Source organism: Pleurodeles waltl, chromosome 5, assembly GCF_031143425.1.
Source record: "Pleurodeles waltl isolate 20211129_DDA chromosome 5, aPleWal1.hap1.20221129, whole genome shotgun sequence".
Taxonomy (NCBI): Eukaryota; Metazoa; Chordata; class Amphibia; order Caudata; family Salamandridae; genus Pleurodeles; species Pleurodeles waltl.
The window spans coordinates 963,459,468-963,482,757 of record NC_090444.1 but is presented as its reverse complement, the minus strand read 5'-3'; the positions used below and the strand labels follow the sequence as shown (position 1 = coordinate 963,482,757).

Here is a 23,290-nt window from a genome sequence, read left to right as displayed (position 1 = left end):
TACATACATTTATCTATCCATGGGTGCAACTAGACTAAAACTTCGTGAGAGGGAGCTAACAGGATATCAAATTAAGACAAGGTTAACATTTCAATAAATGGGGCAGAACTATCCTTAGAGCCAATGCAAGAAAAAGTGATACATTGTACATATTAAATATCGGGCAACCCCTATACAATTACAACAAACATGTTTCAGTGGAATTGGAAATGTTTATACGCTGCTGACTGATCTTTAAAAAAGAGGGCATTGGTGACTTGACCCTTTTTGCCAATTTTCCAAACATTGCTTCTGTGGAATGAAGAGCTCATAAAACCTTTTTAATTCTATTGTCAAAAAGATGAAACTGTCTACCAAAAGGACATTTTTAGTCTGCTCATTGTAATGTTGCAATGTAAACTTGTTTGAGGACACATATGTGAAGGTCTAGGGGGTTAATGCAACTGACTTCAGGAAGTGTGACTGGCAAGTCTCAGGTCTGATTCCTAATGTACCTTCCATTTCTCCTCACTGGAATTATTGGATCATTTGGCAATATTTCTGCCTCTTAATTACTCTGCCAGGAATCTGCACTATTCTAAATCAAAATAAAATCTTTGTTTTAACACCTCATATTGAGCAGTTCTCACATGAGGTGACAGAGTTACATCCATGCAGGAAGCCATCCCGCATAAAGAACTGGCAAAAAAGTAGTTGTCTTGAAATACATTTACTAAAAATGTAGAATATAACACGCAAAGGAGACAAGTATTCCTTAAAGCACTAGAACAAATAGAATATGTGGCTGACAGGCAATGTCCTGCAAACCATGAGTGGCTCTTAATAGCATATGTTATTATAGCAACCACTATTTCAATTCTGTTCTGAAGCTCCCACCTCCAAGTTTGAAATCTACTAAAATATAAACTTTTTTTAAATCCAGCAAGAATGTGCGTTATTAAATGTAACATTTGTTACAAATGTGTCCAAAATTCCTTCTAGAAGAATGACAGTGGTCCCTATAATGGTTGTCCTTAAATACCTTTGCTAATTACAGAAATTAGCCTGGCCCGGGGAGAGAAAAGGGGCAACACTGAATGGGGCACACAAGAGAACCAAGCAGACAATATAGTTACCAGTTTATCATTATAACACTATATGACACTCTTGTAAAAAGCCACATATTGAAGCAAACTCTACATTTAGGTTGCAATGCACTCTGATTCTACAGACGTTTGCTTTAGGCGGAAGAGGTATGCCTCTGGTTAGACATAAACTAAATGTTCATGCTTTACGTAGTTGAGCTATCTCTCATCGTACCCACAGTGCAGGCAACAGACACCTGAGTTATCTCACAGGTGACAGACAATACTTCATCACCCATCATATCTGCCAAGTTTCTTCTCAAGTTGTCACAGACCCTGTGTTTAGGGCGTAAGGGTACCCATTAAAGATACTGAAAATCTACACATGCAAGATAGGAGTTATGGTGTTTGTTGCACTTTATAAGTAACAACCCAAGGGGGGGCGTGGCCAGGCCACTAAACATGGCGGACGCGAGCTTCTAGAGCTCCGCTCTGCACCGGATAATCCGACCTAACTGGGGGTGAGTGGGGGGGTGTGCTGCCCCCGCGACTTGAATCGGAACCCGGAAGGCTCGGAGAATTGAACGAGCAGTGGGTGACCCCCCCAACGTGTCGTGGAGGCGGGGCTGGGTCACGGCCGCGAGGGCCGTGCCCGAAGTCGACACTCCGGGACATGGCGCTTGAGAGGAGGAGAACTCCGCACCCAGAGGAGGAGGCGGCCTTGCGCCCACGTGAGCCGTGATCATATCCTGGGCCGCGGGCCGAACAACCCGGGGGTGAGGAGCGACCTGCGCTGACGGGGCTGCCGCGACTGCACTCGCGGCGCACGCGGACCGGATCGCCGTGCGAGCGCACGGCTCCCCTCGCGGCCTGAGCTGGAGCCTGGGAGGCTCGGAGGCCTGGGTGGGCCGCGGGCGGACCCCCCGGCGTGCTGCGACGGCAGGGCTGTGTCGCGCACCTGAAATTGGTGCTCCAGGACGTGGTGCCTTGGGGGGCGGGAACCCCCCGCGCAGGAGGAGAGGCGGCCTTGCGACCGCGCGGGCCGCGTTCAAGACCTGGGCCGTGGGACAAAGCGGCCCAGGGGCGAAAAGCAGTGTGAACCAGCGGAGCTGCCGAGACCGCGCATCCAACAACAGTACTCCTGGGCAGAGCGGCTGAAACGGAGGAGGTGGCCGGAGCGACCTGAGCTGCGCGCTTGGACTTGTGCTCCAACGGTCCCCCCTCCTGGCCGCAAATTATACAGAAAAACTTGATGGCAACGCGGGGCAGCCTCTGGGAAACAGTGTCCCACAGCTGGGGTGCCACACAGTACCCCCATAATCAAGCCGCGGAGCGAAGCGACCTAAAAGATGGAAATAATTGAAACAGCCCACATCAAACTTTAAACCTGAAGACCACTGGAGCACCCCCCTCCGGCAGCCGACGGATCTGGTGTGAGGAGAAGAGACCGTGCCCCCCCCCTCGATGACAGGTAGGAAGGCGGGCACACAGCCAGTGTGGGGCCTACATTGGGACTGAGAGTGGTCTGGAGCGATACCCCTGAGCACCCTCGAGAACTGGGGGAGATGGGCGGTTCACCGTGGCCCTGGGTAGCGGAGGATCTCCCTTCTGGTATCCGGGACTCCGCAACGGGAGGTACTGAACGGTAGACGATCTGGGCCACCTCTGAACATGCGGGACCCAAATGATTTACAACTGTGTGGCTACTAAACACACCAGCCCCCGCGTGGTACTACAGGACACCCCCAGGGTGAATAATTGGGAGTTGAGGAACCAGGTTGGGGGGACCGCCTGGCTGGGCTGCTCGTGCTGTTACGGGGTGCCTGCTCTCCACCCCCGGACAAGCGGGCCCTACCTCCCACCGGACACCTCGAGCGCCCGATGAGCTGAGACCGCACCAAATATGGCTGGAACAGGGCGCCTACGATCTGGCACAGGAGCTGGGAAAATACAGGATTCGTTAACTCAAGACAGTCAAAAACTAGATGCTGTACTCGCACCGGTGGAGCGCATTGGAGACACGCTGGAGCGTGCCCGTACGTCGTTGGAAGCCAAAATAGATAAAGTAGCGCGCGACATCGTCCTGCTTCACGCAGACCACTGTAAGCTCACAGACAAAACCAAAGAAATTGAAGCCACAGTAAATGAACTAACACCTGTGACCACCCAACTGAAATCTGGAATAGAAGAAACACAGGCCAGGGTGACGGAGCTAGAACGCCGAGTCGAGGACGCAGAGGGCCGCTCCAGAAGAAATAACATCCGGGTAGTGAATCTACCTGAAGGCGCTGAGGGCCGAAACCCGGTGGCCTACTCCGAAAATTGGCTACGGGGATTGGCATCAGAAGGCGAACTTACTCCCTTCTTCTCTGTGGAACGTGCACATCGTATTCCTGCTCGATCGAGGCTGCCGGGCAATGCCCCAAGACCATTCATCATCCGACTGCTCCATTACGTGGATAGGGACGTTATACTGAGAACAGTGAGAGCCGGTCCACCTCCCCAAGTGGACAACGTGCAAATCATGCTATTTCCTGACTACACCTTAGCGGTACAGAGAGACAGAGTGTCTTACCTACATTTGAAGCGTAAATTACGTTCCCTGGGCTTAACCTACTCTCTGCTATTCCCTGCCAAAATACGAGTCGTGATAGAGGACAAAACGCATTTCTTCTCCACTCCAGAGGCAGCATGGGAATGGCTTGAAACATCTGGACTATCCTCTGGTGGCCCATCAGAACGAGCAGGACCGACACCTCGACCCAGGCGTAGCCGCACCAGAAGAGACCGAAGGAGAAACGTGACTCGCGCCGAACCAACAAACTGTGCTCCAGATCTGGAGCAACTAATCCAGGAGAGAAGGAAGGCGATTCACACGGCCGCAACGATCGGCGCATCACCCCTCCCCTCGGGATCAGACACAGAACTCTCGCAGCCATCCAGTGACAGTCCTCTCACACCGGACCGGCTATCGGAGCTGGGCCATGATGGGGGGCCCTCAGTGACGCCAGCCACCGCAGACAAACTTTTCTGAGGAAACCTCGAACAATGCCCGGAAATCACGCACAGCAGGAATCGCCGGACCAACGAGGTTCACATTGATGTGACCTGAAAGTGGGGAAGACAACAGACCTTACTGATGAACATATATAATGGCCAACTAACAGCCATATGCACCCCAGGCGACCGGACTCCCACTCCTGGTCACTACGCCCACCTAAAGCCGGGGGAAGTGGAGCCCCCCCTGTGCTCCCCTCTTTCACCCTTATCTTTTATCTGCCACAACCGGACAAGAAAAGGCTCATGCCTGAAGCAGTCCTCCCCCTTTGTGAACTTGGCCTACCCCCAAGCTCCTACCAGTGGAGACATATAATGTGTGGATGTGTGTTAACACATTATTGGTTTTGTTGTTGTGTTTGGGCGCTGACCTGTTGTCTATCTACTCCAATAGTATTAGTTATGTTCTGTTATTGCCGGCCGACACTTGCGGAATCCTTGGCCTTCTGTGGGGCGGGGAAAAACAATGATGAGACACTGCGCGGAGGGACAGGGCAGGGAGACATACAGAACAACCCGAAACTTCTAATATGGCCACATACACAACAATCACCTGGAATGTAAGAGGTATTCACACCCCCAAACGACGATATGCTATTTACTCCTACCTCAAACGTCACTCGATTCACATAGCACTCCTACAGGAGACACACATAGCGAGTCCTCAGATCCCCGACTGCGCCAGCGCTGGAGAGGACAATTATACGCGACAGGTCACTCAGCATATGCTAAAGGTGCATTAATTTGGATAAGAGCTGGTACCCCCTTTGCGGTGGAAGAACAGGTTGTACATCCTCAGGGCAGATTTGTGCTAATTAAGGGAAAACTTGCAGGGCACATGGTTGTATTGGGCTCCATATATGCCCCAAACACCGACCAAACTGCATTCTTACACAGTCTATCTCACCAACTGGCGGGTTGGAACGGTCTCCCGTGGCTACTCGGGGGAGACTATAATAGTGTACTCAATGTGGAACTGGACCGCTCCTTCCCCCCGCTGCCCACCTCGCCGGTGGTGGCAGCCTCGAGGGGCCTGGTAGACTGGATCCAGCAATGGCAACTGGTAGATGTGTGGAGACAAAGACATAGGATAGACAGGGTTTACTCCTTTTACTCCGCTCCGCACTCGCTGCATGTACGACTAGACAGAATACTCTGCACCATGAGCTTCGCCCCGGTGGTGGTGAATTCGGAGTACTTAGGACGCACACACTCGGACCATAACCCCCTGATTGCGCGACTGTGCTGGGGACCCCCCCGGCCGGCCGTTCCCACATGGAAGTTGAGACCAGAGCTGCTGGAAGATGCTGCTTTTCGAGCGTCATTGAGCGCTGTAATCCCAGACTTTTTTTTAACAAAACGACGGCACGGCCTCATCGGGCTTGATAGAATGGGACGCATTCAAGGTCTTCATACAGGGACATTGCCTGGGAACCCAGCACAGCCTGCGCCGCTCCGTTGAACGAGAGCTGACTAGAGTAGAGCAAAACCTGCTACAACCAGAGAGGGAGGCAATTAACAACCAGCCAGATGACACGAGACTATCAGCAATGCGCGCCGAACACCTGTCACTACTAGAGCGCCTGCGATGCCTAAACTATACTGTACACTCCGCAAGAACCCATGCAACTGCCGATAAAACAGGCAAGCTCTTGGCCTGGCTGATTCGGCGGGACTGCGAGAGGAAGCTAATAACGGAAATCCTCTCACAAACTGGGGAACTAGTATACACACCCCGAGAGATACAGACTGAGTTTGCGAGGCACTACGAGGCACTTTACACCTCGAGGGCGACTCCAGGGGGCGACTCCGGCGTTGAGTTGCTTGCTGGAATAGAACTCCCACATCTGGAAGACGCACAGTCTATGGCGCTTGAGGCGCCCCTCGAGCTTGAAGAGATTAGATCTAGTATTCGCGAGCTAGCGTCCGGCAAAATGCCGGGCCCTGATGGACTCCTAGTTGACTTTTATAAGGCCTTCGCGATACAGCTGGCGCCCAAATTGCTCAAACTTTACGAGACAGCTGAACAGGAAGGCCATTTATCGTCCACCCAAAGGGAAGCATTACTGGTCTCCCTTCCTAAACCCGGAAGGAACCCGGCAGACATGGGCTCGTATAGACCGTTGGCAATGCTTAACACCGATTATAAAATATTAGCCAAACTACTAGTGACGCGCCTCGCACCGGCAGTGCCGCGTCTGATACACCCGGATCAAAACGGGTTTGTCCCAGCCAGAGACACCTCCCACAATATCAGAAGGTTGTTCCGAGTCATGCAATACGCGAGGTGTGATTGGCCACTGGCAGGCTGCCTTGTACTAGACCTGGAAAAGGCCTTTGACTCCTTGGAGTGGCCCTATCTGTTCCGAGTACTCCGACAGTTCGGTATAGGCCCGTCCTTTACTCGCCTAACTAAATTACTATACACCAGGCCACTAGTCCGGGTGAAGTTAGGATCCGAGATATCGGAACCGATCCAGGTGCGCAGGGGCATGAGACAGGGCTGTCCTCTTTCGCCATTGTTGTTCTCACTTGCTATGGAACCCCTGGCAGCAGCCCTTCGTAAAGAAGGGAGTAATTGGGGTACCTCATTGGGTGACGGTGTCCACATAGTCTCACTGTACGCAGACGACCTTCTCCTATACTTCCGAGACATCACACGAGTCCCCCCTGAAGCCGGCTTACTACTACAGCAATTTGCGCTAGCATCTGGCCTGAGGGTAAATTGGTCTAAGTCCTGCCTCTTCCCCTTTGATCCGGGACTCCAGGACCCGGAACTTACCCTTGCTGGAAATCCCGTTCCATGGCAACCTCACACATTCAGATACCTGGGTGTCCGAGTTTATCACCGCGAGGAAGACATATTTTAAGGTAACCTCACAAGGGCTGTGTCCTCGGTTAAATCCCAAATGAGCTTCTGGAGGACGCTACCGCTGTCGGTAGCAGGCAGGATAGCGCTCCTGAAGATGGTAGTTCTGCCCAGACTTTTGTACTTCTTCTCTAACCTCCCACACTCTATCTCCCCTAGTTTCTTCAGGGCTCTGGAGACAGGATTGAGGGAATTTATTTGGAATGGTGGGCGTTGTAGAGTATTAAAAATGTTTTACCTACCACCTGACAAGGGTGGACTGGCAGTCCCCAACCTGGAACAATACTACCTAGCGGCCCAGCTTCAATGGATATCCAGATGGCTAGCAGGCGCTCAGCTAATGGACACAGCATCAGAGAGCAGACCTTGGTCACTTCAGCAGATACAACACCTATTCCACCCACTCACACAAACGCGGACCCCACAGCAACTCTTTCTTAAAGTGGCTCACAAATGTTTCCGTCGATCACTCCGCCTCACAAACTCAACAGTTCCCTTCGCACCGGCCTTGGCATTAATGGGCACACCAAGAGGTATCAGAGTCACGTCAGAATCCGAATTACACGCGTGGCACGAAATAGAATTGTACACACTGGGAGACCTCTATGAAGAAACCCAACTCCTCCCCTTTGCCAGGCTACAGGAGATGGGACTGCCACCTGGCCAGTTTTTACTACACTGCTCCTTGATAGGGGCACTGAGATCCAAGTGGGGAGACATCTCAATTGCTCCTCCCACCCACTTGCTGATTCAGTATTTACAGGTGATGGGTCAGGGACGTCGACTGATTAGCTGGTTGGCGGGCTCTTTGAGATCCCAGACTGCCCTTGAAACCGATATGCTACGCGTAGCATGGGAAAGAGACACTAGCGGTTCGAACGTGCTAACGCAATGGAAATCTGCCCTCTCGGGCCACCTTAATGTGCCTCGCAATTCTCGATTTCGCTTAATCCAATATTACATAGTACACAGAACCTACCTCACGTCAGCCCGCGTGAACAGATACTTCGCTTGTAGAGATGCAGCCTGCCCCCGATGTCGCGAGATTGGAGCAGACTTGCTACACATGCTGTGTTCCTGTCCTGATTTAGACTCCTACTGGAGAGCAGTGACTGACAACCTATCTGATTGTACAACACAACGAATACCCTACACATGGGAAGCATGCATCCTAGGATTATTCCCCAGAAGCAAACACTACAGAGCAGAGGCACGCTTTGTAGACTTAGGACTCATTATAGCAAAGCCCTTAGTGACCCGCAGATGGAAATCACCTGACCCACCACCGACACAAGCCTGGAGGCGCTCACTCGAGGTGTGGGCCGGGAGTGAGGGCACGGCATTGGCGCGAGAAGAAGCCTTGGGATTGAGACAGTTTCCATTATCTGCCAACTGGGAGGGAATGCTGCTGCGACTGCGTAACACGGAAATATGCTCACCAGAAAGGGGACTGGAGTAGCATTAGTGAACACCTTACTGACGGGAGGGGGGGGAAAAGGGGAAAAAAGCAAAAAAGAAAATATATATATATATATATATATATATATATAACTGGGGGAATCAACTACGAAAGGTTGACCAAACAGACCCCGACTCTGGGAATTAAAGCGGCAATATCCACTTGCTGTGGCGCATAGCCTAACTCCTCCGGCAGTGAACTGATTTGCAATAATGAGAACCCTGCCCTGACTAGGAAATAATTATACAAGTGTAATAAGTAAAAGTGTCCTTCGCCGGCAACTGTTAATGTTAACCTCCCTCCCCTGTTCTTTTAATGTTAACATATATAAAACTCATAATCTCTACCTATTTAAACAAGCTACCCCACTTGAACATATATGTTAGAAATAACTTAAGCTCAGAAAACATTATTAAACGGCGTGTAGGATGATTGACATTGAATGCATTACTGACTTTTTGAATCGCAAGCATGTAAAGGGCCGACAATGACAAAATTCATCAAGTAACAAATGCAATGCTGTAAGACAACGCAGGTAACATAACGAACTAATTGACTGATTAAAAGTACGTACTCTATAATATACTGCAACAATGCACCTCTGATGCATTAACTGATATGTGAATATTTAAGGACACATGCCACACTATGGGGGTTATTCTAACTTTGGAGGAGGTGTTAATCCGTCCCAAAAGTGACGGAAAAGTGACGGATTTACCACCAGCCGTATTACGAGTCCATTATATCCTATGGAACTCGTAATACGGCTGGTGGTATATCCGTCACTTTACCATCACTTTTGGGACGGATTAACACTCCTCCAAAGTTAGAATAACCCCCTATGTCATGATGAAACAAATGTAAGAACATGAAGCGATGTAATGACAAATGTAGGAAGTTGGCTCTGTATGCACTATTTCAAAGTAAGGAATAGCATGCACAGAGTCCAAGGGTTCCCCTTAGAGGTAAGATAGTGGCAAAAAGAGATAATACTAATGCTCTATTTTGTGGTAGTGTGGTCGAGCAGTAGGCTTATCAAAGGAGTAGTGTTAAGCATTTGTTGTACATACACACAGGCAATAAATGAGGAACACACACTCAGAGACAATTCCAGGCCAATAGGTTTTTGTTATAGAAAAATATATTTTCTTAGTTTATTTTAAGAACCACAGGTTCAAATTCTACATGTAATATCTCATTTGAAAGGTATTGCAGGTAAGTACTTTAGGAACTTTGAATAATCACAATAGCATATATACGTTTTACATAAAACACATATAGCTATTTTAAAAGTGGACACAGTGCAATTTTCACAGTTCCTGGGGAGGTAAGTTAATGTTAGTTTTTGCAGGTAAGTAAACCACCTACGGGGTTCAAATTGTGGTCCAAGGTAGCCCACCGTTGGGGGTTCAGAGCAACCCCAAAGTCACCACACCAGCAGCTCAGGGCCGGTCAGGTGCAGAGTTCAAAGTGGTGCCCAAAACGCATAGGCTTCAAAGGAGAAGGGGGTGCCCCGGTTCCAGTCTGCCAGCAGGTAAGTACCCGCGTCTTCGGAGGGCAGACCAGGGGGGTTTTGTAGGGCACCGGGGGGGACACCAGTCCACACAGAAAGTACACCCTTAGCAGCGCGGGGGCGGCTGGGTGCAGTGTGCAAACAAGCGTCGGGTTTGTAATAGGAATCAATGGGAGACCAAGGGGTCTCTTCAGCGGTGCAGGCAGGCAAGGGGGGGGCTCCTCGGGGTAGCCACCACCTGGGCAAGGGAGAGGGCCTCCTGAGGGTCACTCCTGCACTGGAGTTCCGATCCTTCAGGTCCTGGGGGCAGCGGGTGCAGGGTCTTTTCCAGGCATCGGGATCTGGGAATCAGACAGTCGCGGTCAGGGGGAGCCTCGGGATTCCCTCTGCAGGCGTCGCTGTGGGGGCTCAGGGGGGACAACTTTGGTTACTCACAGTCTTGGAGTCGCCTGGGGGTCCTCCCTGTAGCGTTGGTTCTTCACCAGTCGAGTCGGGGTCGCCGGGTGCAGTGTTGCAAGTCTCACGCTTCTGGCGGGAATTGCAGGGGTCTTTAAAGCTGCTCCTCTGGAAACAAAGTTGCTGTCTTTGTTGAACAGGGCCGCTGTTCTCAGGAGTTTCTTGGTCCTTTTAGAGCAGGGCAGTCCTCTGAGGATTCAGAGGTCGCTGGTCCTGGGGAAAGCGTCGCTGGAGCAGTTTTCTTCCGAAGGGGGGAGACAGGCCGGTAGAGCTGGGGCCAAGGCAGTTGGTGTCTCTGTCTTCTCTGCAGGGTTTTTCAGCTCAGCAGTCCTCTTCTTCTTAGGTTGCAGGAATCTGAGTTCCTAGGTTCAGGGGAGCCCTTAAATACTAAATTTAAGGGCGTGTTTAGGTCTGGGGGGTTAGTAGCCAATGGCTACTAGCCCTGAGGGTGGGTACACCCTCTTTGTGCCTCCTCCCAAGGGGAGGGGGTCACATTCCTATCCCTATTGGGGGAATCCTCCATCTGCAAGATGGAGGATTTCTAAAAGTTAGAGTCACCTCAGCTCAGGACACCTTAGGGGCTGTCCTGATTGGCCAGTGACTCCTCCTTGTTCTCATTATTTCCTCCGGCCTTGCCGCCAAAAGTGGGGCCGTGGCCGGAGGGGGCGGGCAACTCCACTAGCTGGAGTGCCCTGTGGTGCTGGAACAAAGGGGGTGAGCCTTTGAGGCTCACCGCCAGGTGTTACAGCTCCTGCCTGGGGGAGGTGATAGCATCTCCACCCAGTGCAGGCTTTGTTACTAGCCACAGAGTGACAAAGGCACTCTCCCCATGTGGCCAGCAACATGTGTCGAGTGTGGCAGGCTGCTAAAACCAGTCAGCCTACACGGGTAGTTGGTTAAGGTTTCAGGGGGCACCTCTAAGGTGCCCTCTGGGGTGTATTTTACAATAGAATGTACACTGGCATCAGTGTGCATTTATTGTGCTGAGAAGTTTGATACCAAACTTCCCATTTTTCAGTGTAGCCATTATGGTGCTGTGGAGTCCGTGTTTGACAGACTCCCAGACCATATACTCTTATGGCTACCCTGCACTTACAATGTCTAAGGTTTTGATTAGACACTGTAGGGGCACAGTGCTCATGCACTGGTGCCCTCACCTATGGTATAGTGCACCCTGCCTTAGGGCTGTAAGGCCTGCTAGAGGGGTGACTTATCTATACAGCATAGGCAGTGTGAGGTTGGCATGGCACCGAGGGGAGTGCCATGTCGACTTACTCGTTTTGTCCTCACCAGCACACACAAGCTGGCAAGCAGTGTGTCTGTGCTGAGTGAGGGGTCCCCAGGGTGGCATAAGATATGCTGCAGCCCTTAGAGACCTTCCCTGGCATCAGGGCCCTTGGTACCAGGGGTACCAGTTACAAGGGACTTACCTGGATGCCAGGGTGTGCCAATTGTGAAAACAAAAGTACAGGTTAGGGAAAGAACACTGGTGCTGGGGCCTGGTTAGCAGGCCTCAGCACACTTTCAATTCAAAACATAGCATCAGCAAAGGCAAAAAGTCAGGGGGTAACCATGCCAAGGAGGCATTTCCTTACAACAAAATACTAATAAACAGATTTATGAAGAAAAAAAATAAGTAACAACCCAAGTCCTCTTAGCACTGAACTAACATCAGAAAAAATATAAATATAATAAATAAAAAACCTTAATTTTAAGAGTCTTCCTAAACATAAAAAAAGATCTACTTTGCACAGGCCAGGAAGCAGTACATTCAAAACAGATGAAGCAATACAAGAGAAGGAGAGACTGTTTATGCTTGGAAGCCAACGCATATGAAACAAGATGATTGTTTCATAATAGGCCCTATGTGCAAAGCACAGTGCCTTATAGTGCATCCCGTGTACCTGAATGGATATCATCATGATAGAAGCACAAATATTTGGAGACTAAGGCATTGATTTCAAGTTATGTAGTATTTGAGCTATAATTAGTGCACATGGTAACTAACACTAATCTAGTGTGGGATATTTAATGGGTAAGATAATTAACTTCTCCTGAGTTCACGACCTCAGAATGAAGTCTAATAAGTGGAATCGGTGCTTACCACATCAATTTCTACATGTTCTGCATTTATTTATCATAATTTTATCCAGATATGTTCCTGATATTTACTGATGCACAACTGAGAGTACTTACCTTTGTGCAAACACTCATCTGTGCCTTGATCAGATTTTAAACTTAAAACACAACTTTGAGTCAGGGTCTAAATAAAATATGTATGTTTATAAAAAGGCAGGAATAGGTTAGATATACTGATTTGCCTAGCTCTATATTGCCATTATTAGGGGCTTGCACTGCTAAAGTATGTTGTATTGTATTGCACTTATATCAATACTATACTTCATACTCCTAATGAGGAGCTGAAGCACGTTTAAAAAATGGTGGCACGTTTCTCTGTGGACTGCCATAGATGGAACAGTGCATATCTGTCATGTGGCCTATTTAACATGGGGTGTTTTTGGTGTACAAGGACCCGAGTGATGCTCTTAAAAGGTTTTGCTGCTATGCCTCTCTGGAAATGTGAATAGAAAATGAGTAAGAAATAAGTTGCAGTGATTTTACCTGCTGGGTTTACCGGCTGGTAAAATGTGGGTTGTTTCTCCCACAGACAGTAAATCCCAAAGTATGAACACTGGGCCTCCTAGTTGTGCTATATAGAATTCTGGAATTCCACACAGGAATTCAGTTCGATACACTTTCCAATTAGGGGCTGTGGGCCCTCTGCAAGTGGACTGATTAGGCAGAGACTGCGACACCATAATGAATAAACAATTAAAAAAACTAATCCTCCTCTACCTGTAAATGGCTCTTAAATCACCACAGTGGTTCCGAGTGAAATCACTTTCCCAATCTTTATTAGTTTTATAACAACAGTTGGCATACTTAAAAAAATAAACAAGCGGGAATGGCTAATGCTAAACTTAAGGTGGCCCTGGCTGAAAAGGAATTGAGGTGGTCTCCTGTTCTGTACAGCCAAGGCAGAGGCAGACAGCAAAGGAAGAAACAAGCCTTCTTGACAAGGTGCCTGCTATCTGAACTAAATGTAAATTTGTGCAACTGGTTAGTCAGCAAATCTAAAGGCTGCTTGGGAGCCAGTATACACTTTTAATTTATGGAGTCACTTACAGCTTTATGGTGACAAGGGTTTATTCTTTTTGAGAGGTAATGTAAGAGTTGCGTTCTGGAGTGTGCCTTTCTAATGGAAACTCATTAAAAAAGTTTGCACTATATATAGTCTGATTGCACATTACTACAAAAAATACATTTTAACACACTTGTTTCACCTCAAAATCTAAGGGCGTGATGTACCAAAGATAGAGGGCTGTAAATTGTGCACTGACTTTGTGAATGTAAAATATTTTTTCAAACCGACCTATGTACTAATAATAGAGCGCTTCACAAAATTTCAAATTGTAGTGGGTCACAATCTGGCCTATCCCATCAATATTCCTAAGGGAGGGTACAAATTGCAACTCACTACTATTGGAGGCCGTCACAGGGATGGACGGTGGGCTGCTGGAGTCAGCAGATCATTATGGAAGTCAATGCATTTAAATAAAGTAAACTTTTTTTTTTAATTGCAGCCTGTTTTTCTTAGAGGAAATAGGGCTGCATTTAATAAATATCTTTTTTTTACTTTGTTTCAGAAATGGTGGTGGTACTTTGGACCGTTCCTTACTTCCCAACAAACTTTGATTGTTTTACACTCACATTTGTTAATGGGTTACCATCTGAATTCCTAGAGTCTGTAACTCGTCAATGTTTTGCAACCAGAAATCAGTTGTAAAACATTGATACATACCATAACAAAGCACCATATAGAAGGAACACCCTAAACATGCCCCTTCTGAATAGTGATTCATTATGCCATTCTAAAGCCATTTTATGATTTATTTACCTGTTATCAATCGCAAAATGGGTTTAGTATGTTAAAAAAGCCATTTAGTGGTCGCAAACCCTGTGATTTTTCAAATCTCAGACTTTACCGCTGTAAAATGGTTTTGTATATCAGGCCAAAAATCTCTTTGTACATTTTACTGCACCCTGTCTTATGCTGTGTGTAATATGATTTTAAAATAATGACATTCATATTTACAGTGCTCTCAGTGGCAGGCTGGGACCTTAAGATACACATACTATACCCTAGTGCACCCTATAGGATTGAGTTGCGTGTCTAGTCACTCACTGACATCTGCAGTGACCACACTAACTCCCTGAACTTTCATAACCTAAAAGTGCTTTTCACACTGGTTCCTTTAACGTGCACTTATTTTTTTGTGTGTTATATTTATTTTTTTACATGAAGGTGAAAGGTCAACAAAATATTTGTGGAATATTTTTTTCTTTTTTAGTCACATCTAAGGCCGGGTCCCCTTTGCACTCAGGCTCACAATTCCAATGCACTTCAGCCCCTGGAAGACCTGTGAAAATTTTTGTACGAGGCTGTTATTGAAGTCCCATTTCTAGCGCAGTCCAGAATACATCAGCTGAGGAATTGTACCTGCCCCTTAAACCTCAGCACCCCGGGCTAGTACACGCAACGGGGGCTAAAGCATTTTTAGTCCACTGGGCGTTGCACACCTGTCTATATCTAGCTATGTACCTATCTAGTAGTTTTTGGTCAGCTCTCCTTATCCACTGGTTTTGTTCACATTTCATTCACATGTAACTTCCTCCCACCAATGCATACAGGGAGGGGCAAGGGGTCAGCCCACTTCAGATACTGGCAGCCTTCACTTTGAGTGCACTGTGGTGCACATGTATACATCCACATAGGAAGTAGTTCCTGTGCTCTGCATTAAACGCCCCTGGGCCAAATCCATAGTGCAGAATGCAGGATTAGAGTGGAGCTGACAGCATCACTAAACAAAGCACCTAGCCTAAGCTAAGTGCCAGTCAGTCATGACTCAGTGATGTCAGGAGACTGCCCACACTAGGCTTTCTATTCCAGCCACATACAGAAAGCGCAACTGCCTCTTCTACATAGGGGCGACTTAATAGGTAGTGCCTGCTCTGGACAAGGATCACTCTGGTCGAAGTCCGCCTTCAACACTGCCACTGTGAGTCCAGCTGCTACTCTCATAGTGTGATTTTTAGCTGGGCAATTTAGAGGCATGTAGAAAAGTGAAGAGGGGTCAGAGAGCTCAAACACTTACTTATCTGTTCCAGATTGACCTCAGGTGATGGTAATGTGCTACCAGCAAACAAAAGCCCATATCGCAGCATGTTTTAGACTGAACTGTTTTAAATGATACTCATCTTATTATTCATGGAAGGATGAACGGTTGAGTTGGCCCTGCATGATACAAACTTATGTCCTGTGGGTTACAGCTGCATTTCAACAGGGAACACTTAAGGCACAGAGCTATCTTGCTGCCTTTATTTGTCTTCTTTGCATTTTCAATGATACCCCTTCTCTTAATGTCTCGATTGTTAATTCACCTTTTTCTGTAATGCTAGAGGTGGATACTATGTTACTCATTCACAGTACTTTCTTCTTTCCTGAAGTGCCAGTGACACTCCCTGCTCTAGTTGTCTCTTTGTTTCCTTCAACTCTTCATTGTAGTGCCTGGCATTGTTCCTGCTTTTTCCTCTGGCTATTGGTTCCTTGACCTGCAGCGAGAGACTTTCTGTTCTTCCTTCATGTGTGCTACTGCAGTGGCAGTGACCAGCCAGGCTATCCCTTCTTACTTCATAGGTGTGTGCTCCCTTACTGTGATTCATGCCTGATTTCTTACAAGTAACCTTCAATACTACAAGCCCTGGTCTTCCTTGTCACAGTCTTTGATACCCACCCTCACAGTCAGGTTGGTTTTGTCCACAAGTCATCCGAAGTGCTTGGTTTTTCAGTAAGCATGACACCTGGAGCCCCTCTTGGTAAATCTCAGCAAGGAGATGCTGCCTCAGCTAGGAGCGGACTACTTGTTTTTAAGTTAATTTTAGGACTAAGATAGGTATATCCTGTCTGTCTAATGAGGCAAAACTCATGTGTAAGGACACGGACCAGGAAGAAGGAAGAGGAACTAATGGATTCAAGCCCTGGGATACCAATATTGTATTAGAAATAGTGAAAAATTACAAGCTTACCACACCACTCTGAAGACGCCAGTGCTAGCCAAGGCTATCTGCCCTGCACTTAACTATTTTCCATTGGAAAAGTATGTCTGCCACGCTAGAAAATCTCCACCTGCCAAGCTAGACCATTTCTACCTGAGGAACATATCTTATTTAAAGACGCGTGGATGCGCTGCTGGTGCACCAAAGGCAAGCCCATGTGCACCTGCACGTGTCCAAACAGGCCCAGGGATTTTGGTCTACATCTTTCAGGCAGGATCGTTTACTTGAGGGAACAACTTTGGTTATCTTCACAAGCAAGCTGCACCTCTCTGCGGGTCTAGTTTAGACCTTTATTTGATGGCTCAGGGATGCAGCCATTGCAACTTTTGTTTCAATGAATCGGCAAAGCCTGGCACTGTATCTTGTGTGGGCCGTCAGATTAGGGGAAGCACTCTATCTCTTCCGCAGACTCAATTATCGCTCTGTAGCTCGCCACTACTTAGAGAACTACAATCTAATACAAGACCAGATGCCGGATGCGGTTTTCCTTACAGAAACCTGGCTGCATGAGCTCTCTATAGCTGACATTATTTTAGCACTCCTGCCAAGATACTGTATAGACAGGACTGTGTTGGGAAACGGGGTTGGGGGCTTGCTATTGTTTTTCTGTCAGATTTCTCTTGTCAGCTTGTTTATCTATTGATGATCGTGAAAGTGCTTTTTAAACCTGGCTGCATGAGCTCTCTATAGCTGACATTATTTTAGCACTCCTGCCAAGATACTGTATAGACAGGACTGTGTTGGGAAACGGGGTTGGGGGCTTGCTATTGTTTTTCTGTCAGATTTCTCTTGTCAGCTTGTTTATCTATTGATGATCGTGAAAGTGCTTTTTTTCTCTCTATTCTCTATTGCTAACAACCTCCCGCTCTTATGGTCCTTAATCTACTGCCCTTCTGGCCCAGCGGATTGCTGAAGCTCACGGTTGGCCAAGGCATTATCCCCCTACATTATTAAATGTGCAGATTTCACAGCCTTGGGCGACTTTAACATTCACTTTGACAATACTAACTGTAGAACGGTTAACACTATTATTGGAGATTTGAAAGCTTTGGATCTTCAACTTTTTGTTAAATAATCCACCTAGTCGTCAGGCCATTTATTAGATTTGGTATTTTCCAACTTTCCTCATCTGTCTGTTCTCTTGGACCTGGTCTGACCACTCTGTCTGCCCCTTTTTAATTACTAGCTTGGAGCCAAAGGTGATCAAGCTGCTCCCGGCCTCTTCAGACTCTGGGGTAAGCTTCATGCCATGGAATTTCATTCTCAGCTTCAAAAGTCTATACCTAAGCTGGAGGGATCTCTGGGTTCACGCATACCTGTTTTGGATCTCTGGATAAGCTCCAACTTGAATTCTGTCTTTCCGCTTCACCCAAGGAAGACAGTTGGTCTGCGACCTCCTGGTCCTTGGTTTACTAATGAGGTAGTAGACTTTAAAAAAAAGATATAAAAGATTGGAATGTATCGGGTGCAAACACTACACAGAGGAAGATAAAGAGAGGCTAAAGAATGCTTCTAGAATTTTTCATAGAGCATGTAGGTTTGCACAAGCTATGTTTTGTTCGGCTTAAATTTCTACAGTCAACAATGCTCCTAAAGAATTTTTTGGGTTGTGAAATCATTATTAGATGCAGCCAATGTTGCACCTAGTTCTTCTCTTTCACAAGAAGACTGCAGCGGCTTGGCAGAGTACTTCTGTAATATGGTTGACACTATACATTCTTCTTTCCAGCACTCAGAGACCTGTCCTGACATTACGTTGGTAACCACTGATTTCCAAATTACGCTGACTCAGTTTCAGCCACAGGAGACCACTTCAGTTTTAGCTCAAGCAAAAACTATTAAATCGGATGCTCCGAATGACTTTGCTTCCAGAACAGCTTAATTCTGTTAGTGGAGTTTTGGCTCACATTTTAATTGAGCTTGTGAATACTTCCTTATTGTGAGGCACGGATCAGAGAGCCTGGAAACATGCCTTAGTTCTGCTGCTACCCAAAAAAAAAAAATGTTGAGGCATTTAATTGGACCAAGTACCGCCCAAGCTCTTTGCTACCTCTTTTTGCGAATATTGTGGAGAACCACATTAACACATGTTAACTGTTGGCTCATTTGGAAACTTTTAACATTCTGCACAGAGTCTGCTTTGCTAGCAGTCACGGAGCACCTGAGGTAAGAAATAGACAGGGAATGTACTGTGGCCCTTATTCTTGATTTAAGTGCTGTGTTTGATACGGTCTTCCATGCTGTGCTTCTCAGGCAACTAGCTGATGCAGGTATTCCAGAAACAGCTCTTGTGTGGTTTCAATCTTTCCTGAAAGAACATTCTTTTCATGTTGTTGCTCAGTCCCCTAAATACTTGGTATGTAGGCTACCACATGGAGTCCCTCTGGGCTCCTCACTGAGCCCTACATTATTTAATATTTTATGCATCCTTTGGCAGACATAGTGGCAAACAATGGATTGTCAATCTACTCCTACGCGGATTACACACAAATGGTTATATATTTTTCTTCATCGGGTTCTAGTACTACTTCTAATTTGATATATTGTCTTAAGAATGTGGCAGTCTAGATGAGGCTTAAGTGCTTGAAGCTTGATGGTAGCAAGGCTGAAGTGTTAGTTCTGGTTAATCAACCCCGGGTATGGGGTCCTCACTGTTGGCTGGAGAAAGTAGGCAACGGTCCCATCTCTAGGCAGGTGGTTGAGGACCTGGGCTTTTGGATGGATAATAAATTAACTATGGACAGCTAGTTATAAAGGTTTTTGATTGCTGCTTTGGCCTGCTAAGATGCCTGACAAAGATATTATGGCTCGTACCCTCCGAATCCCAAAAAAATGTTCAGGCAGACCTTGATGACTTCCAGACTGGATTACAGCAATGTGCTCTATTTGTGAGGTACAAATTTCCATATAAGGCATTTACAAACCATTCAATACACAGTGGCATGCTTTCCTCATTTGCACAATATCTTCATCACCTGTATTGGCTACCAATAACAAAACGCATTAAATGTAAAGCTTTACGTTATATTTATAAAGCCTTGCATCAAGCGGGCTGGCATGCATTTGCTCTCTAATCTGCCCTTCTATTTCTGAACAGACGCTTCAAGCAAGTGAACTGAATGTCACCTTCAGTCCTAAAGTCAGTATGACTAGACAGGATGAAAGGTCCTTTTGGTTTTAAGGACCCCTTCATCTTCGCCTCTGAAACTCTTATGAAACAAGCAATCAGGAAGATGCTTAAGCCCTGTCTTTTCTAAGTCTTTGACTTTTGGTTCTTCTCCTCCCCACCAGCACTAGAAAACCCAGCTGGGGTAGCTATACACTCTATAAATTGATCAATTAAATAATTGATTAAGGCTTCTGTTCTGGCCTCGATTCAGTCTATTTTTACCTCCTGGGAGAGTGCTGCTCGGTCCAGCCTTCTCTGTCTGCACCACACCTCTCCTCCCTGTCTCTCCTTCACCTCTCTGTCCTGTCTCACTTCCCTTCCCCTCTACCTGTCTCTGAGGAACAACAACAAAAGAGAAGTGAATCTGCACGCAACTGCACAGGAAAACTGGAGACTCATAAGTACCCTGTTCAGTGACATTTACATTCCTTAAAAAAATGTAATGTAATCTGGCTGTTAGTGCTTTAGAAAAGTGAGAAAAGTGATATATATATCCCCCCGCCCCATTCTTCTCATCATGCTATCTCCCGCCTACTCAGCTGACTCCTTCCTTTTGACCTGTCCTTTCTCCTGCTCTGCTCACAGTGTCCCGTGTCTGCCCATCAGCTCTCTCCTTTGATTCCCTCTGAACTTTCCTTCCCTTTAATTACTCTCTCGTTATACAATAGGAATGGGGAAAGGGTACCGGGAATGTGCATAGCACTGCACCAGGATACGTGAGTCGTACGATTCGAAGTGGGGTTTGCAGCGTGGTTGCCTTCAGGGAGAAAGGGGGGCTAGTGTTGCCGTTGTCATGCTGTGTGTTCTGTGAGGGAGGGAAGCTTGCAAAGCTACTGCCCAAGCTACACTGAACCGGTTCTATGGGGCAGTGAGCTTTTGATTGCTGCCGCCAAAATTTATTCTGTTCTGCGAACGAAGCGAAGCTTGCACAACTACTGACATATATGAACCTTTAGAACCAAAAGGAGCTTTTTGTGTATAATATATTGTGCATCACCAGCCAAATGCAGGGAAGCACAGTTATTAAAGGCCACTTTCAGCTAGGCAGCAGCTATGCTCAAACAGATGCAAAAGTGGAATAACACATCTATTGTACAGATCTACAGTGTCACACTACAATCCTGAAATGTGAGAAAAATTGTACAGATGAGATTCACATTGGAGGTAATTTGTCCTGTGAAATCAGATAACTCATTACTCCTGCAGTTTAAGCAACGAAAACAATAACTGTCTTTTCATTCTTCTGACCGTTTTCTAAAATAAACAGCGAAGATCAGAAAGGAGGTACTTATGCCAACATGTTTACTGTATGCACTCTACAAGACATTACAGGAAAGACAATCATTCTCCATGTTTTTACACATTCCGAGATACAACATTTTTTTTGATCTGACTAAATTAAACATAGTATAATAGCTCTTTGAAACAAACTACTAACCGCTATTTTGCACTTGAGATTTCGCTTTTATTCCACGTCAGCAAGCTTACTGTTTCTAGCAAACAAAAGCGCAAGACAAGAAGGATTTGGGGGGGTTGTGGGAAAGGTGTTGGGGTGACTATGTACTATAAGAAATAATATACCCTCTACCATACGTGAAAATGAAAATGCGAGTCACCCCACAGTTTCATAACCTTATAAAGGAACTCGATCTTCAGGTTCTTTACCATATATGGTCACAGAACTCCTCTGTGACTTGGAAAATCCTTATTTTTTTTATACTTTCCTTTACTAATTTTCTTGTGAAATGTTCAAAATATTTAACATATGGGGCATTACCCCAGTTCGTACGCCTTGCCTTGATATAAGTAATACTTGCAGTAGTATCTTCAAATGCTAGTTTTTTGGAGTGTTTCTCGTTTCAGTTGGTATTTTTGAGTAACTGGTACAACAGCTATTGTCCAATGTAGCGCAACCGTATCTAGCGCAAACCGTCTAAAACCTAGTTAACTGGAATTACGAGCCTGGGTAGCGACCGTAGAGCAGGCCATATCCAGGCGATGACAAGGCACGCATCCAAGTAATCACCTGCCACTGCATCATGTCAGCGCGCGTCGCTGCCTGTTTTGAGTGAAAAACATTTGCATGAAATCCCCTTTCAGAACTGTACTAAGTTGCCATCGATGGTATCTAAGTTACGTTATTAGCCTGCATGATTCTTACTTTATTCCCTCACCCTCTAATCTTTAATCACTCATAAACCAAGGGGCGGCTAAGTGAATTATTAAATCATTACAATAGTAATTTTATAACACATGTATTGAAGAAAATTTGAAAAAATGTATCAAAAACATACAAACTAAGCACTGATTTCATTTATGAACGCAAAGAATGCATATAGTGAATCATAAATATATGTACTGTCAATACAATTTTTACAACGATAACAGTTGTCACATAATGAAAAAATAAAATGATTATTAAAGAAGAAGAATACCGTTTTTCTTTCTTAACGTTTTTGTCATATTTATGCAGAGCGAAGAAAGACTAAAATAATGTACTGCATTTAATTAACGATGTAAACATGTATAAGCTATATTTCTTGAGAGGATAACAACTTTATGGCCCACAAGGCTCGTGTCGGCTTGGAGCCGGGGGGGGGCTCACCTTGGGGTCCTTCTCGTAGTAGTACTGCTGCGTGCGGATCCATCGGCCCACTAGGTGGTCCCTGACGGTGTGCGCCAGGGCGAAGTAGTAATCCCGGGGAGTGGAGACGTTGCGGTCCTTGACCAGGGTGAAGTGCAGGTGCCGGTTGAAGCTCTTCCTGACCTCGCTCACGTCGCCCAGGCCTGCGAGGCCCCGCACGCTGATCTGCTTCCTCTTCTCGCTGTCCGTCAGAGGGGTGGCCATGTCTGTCGGTCTGAGGAGAGGTTGGTGCGTGCTGTTCTACAGTGCTCGCGTTCCTTCTGCGGCCCGGGGATGCTCTGCCCCTGCTGAAGCAGGGATGGAGGGGAGGAGCCTGCGCGCCGGGACTCTGCGACAGGTGGAGGGAGGGCGAGGACGCACCGCCAGCAGCTCAACAGAGCAACAGTGCCCGCTCGGCTGCCGCTGCCACCTGGGCCCCTCTGCTCTTATATCCCGCCCCTACCTTCAGACCTCTCCCGCTAGGAGCAGTGGCGCATGAAAAATCGCCACAACGCTATTTATACTAGATATACAAACCCCACGTTTTTGTGTGTACATAAAGTGCTTAATTGTAGTTATTCCGTCTTCACAATGCAAGGGCCGACACTGTAGCCAATGGATTGGTGGTTCTAGGATCACACAATGACGTCAAACGAGAATATTTAGCGCGATTCGGGGTGCGAGTCATGCAACAATTCCCAAGGCTTACCAACTCAAAAAAGATGGTCCAAGGAGTGGGCGAGGGTATGGACGTGTGCAATTCTTTAAGAGGAATGAATAAGATGAGGGATCTCTAAAAGGGATACACACCTCTAATAGGTTCAACTAGGAAAACTTTCCAAGAGGTGAACCCCTACGTAATTAAGAGTATGGCATAAAACACGTGAGCAAAACAGCCTGCAC

General features: G+C 46.8%; 1 protein-coding gene across 1 annotated transcript in view; it reads right to left on the bottom strand.

Moving 5' to 3' along the window:
* PYGB (glycogen phosphorylase B) overlaps positions 1-22,829 on the bottom strand; it is a 635,794-nt gene extending 612,965 nt beyond the window's left edge. Inside the window, exon 1 of the mRNA XM_069235083.1 lies at positions 22,370-22,829. Coding sequence (XP_069091184.1) covers positions 22,370-22,612 — 243 coding nt within the window. The 5' untranslated portion in view covers positions 22,613-22,829. The remainder of the gene's footprint in view (positions 1-22,369) is intronic.
* Positions 22,830-23,290: the final 461 nt, after the last annotated feature.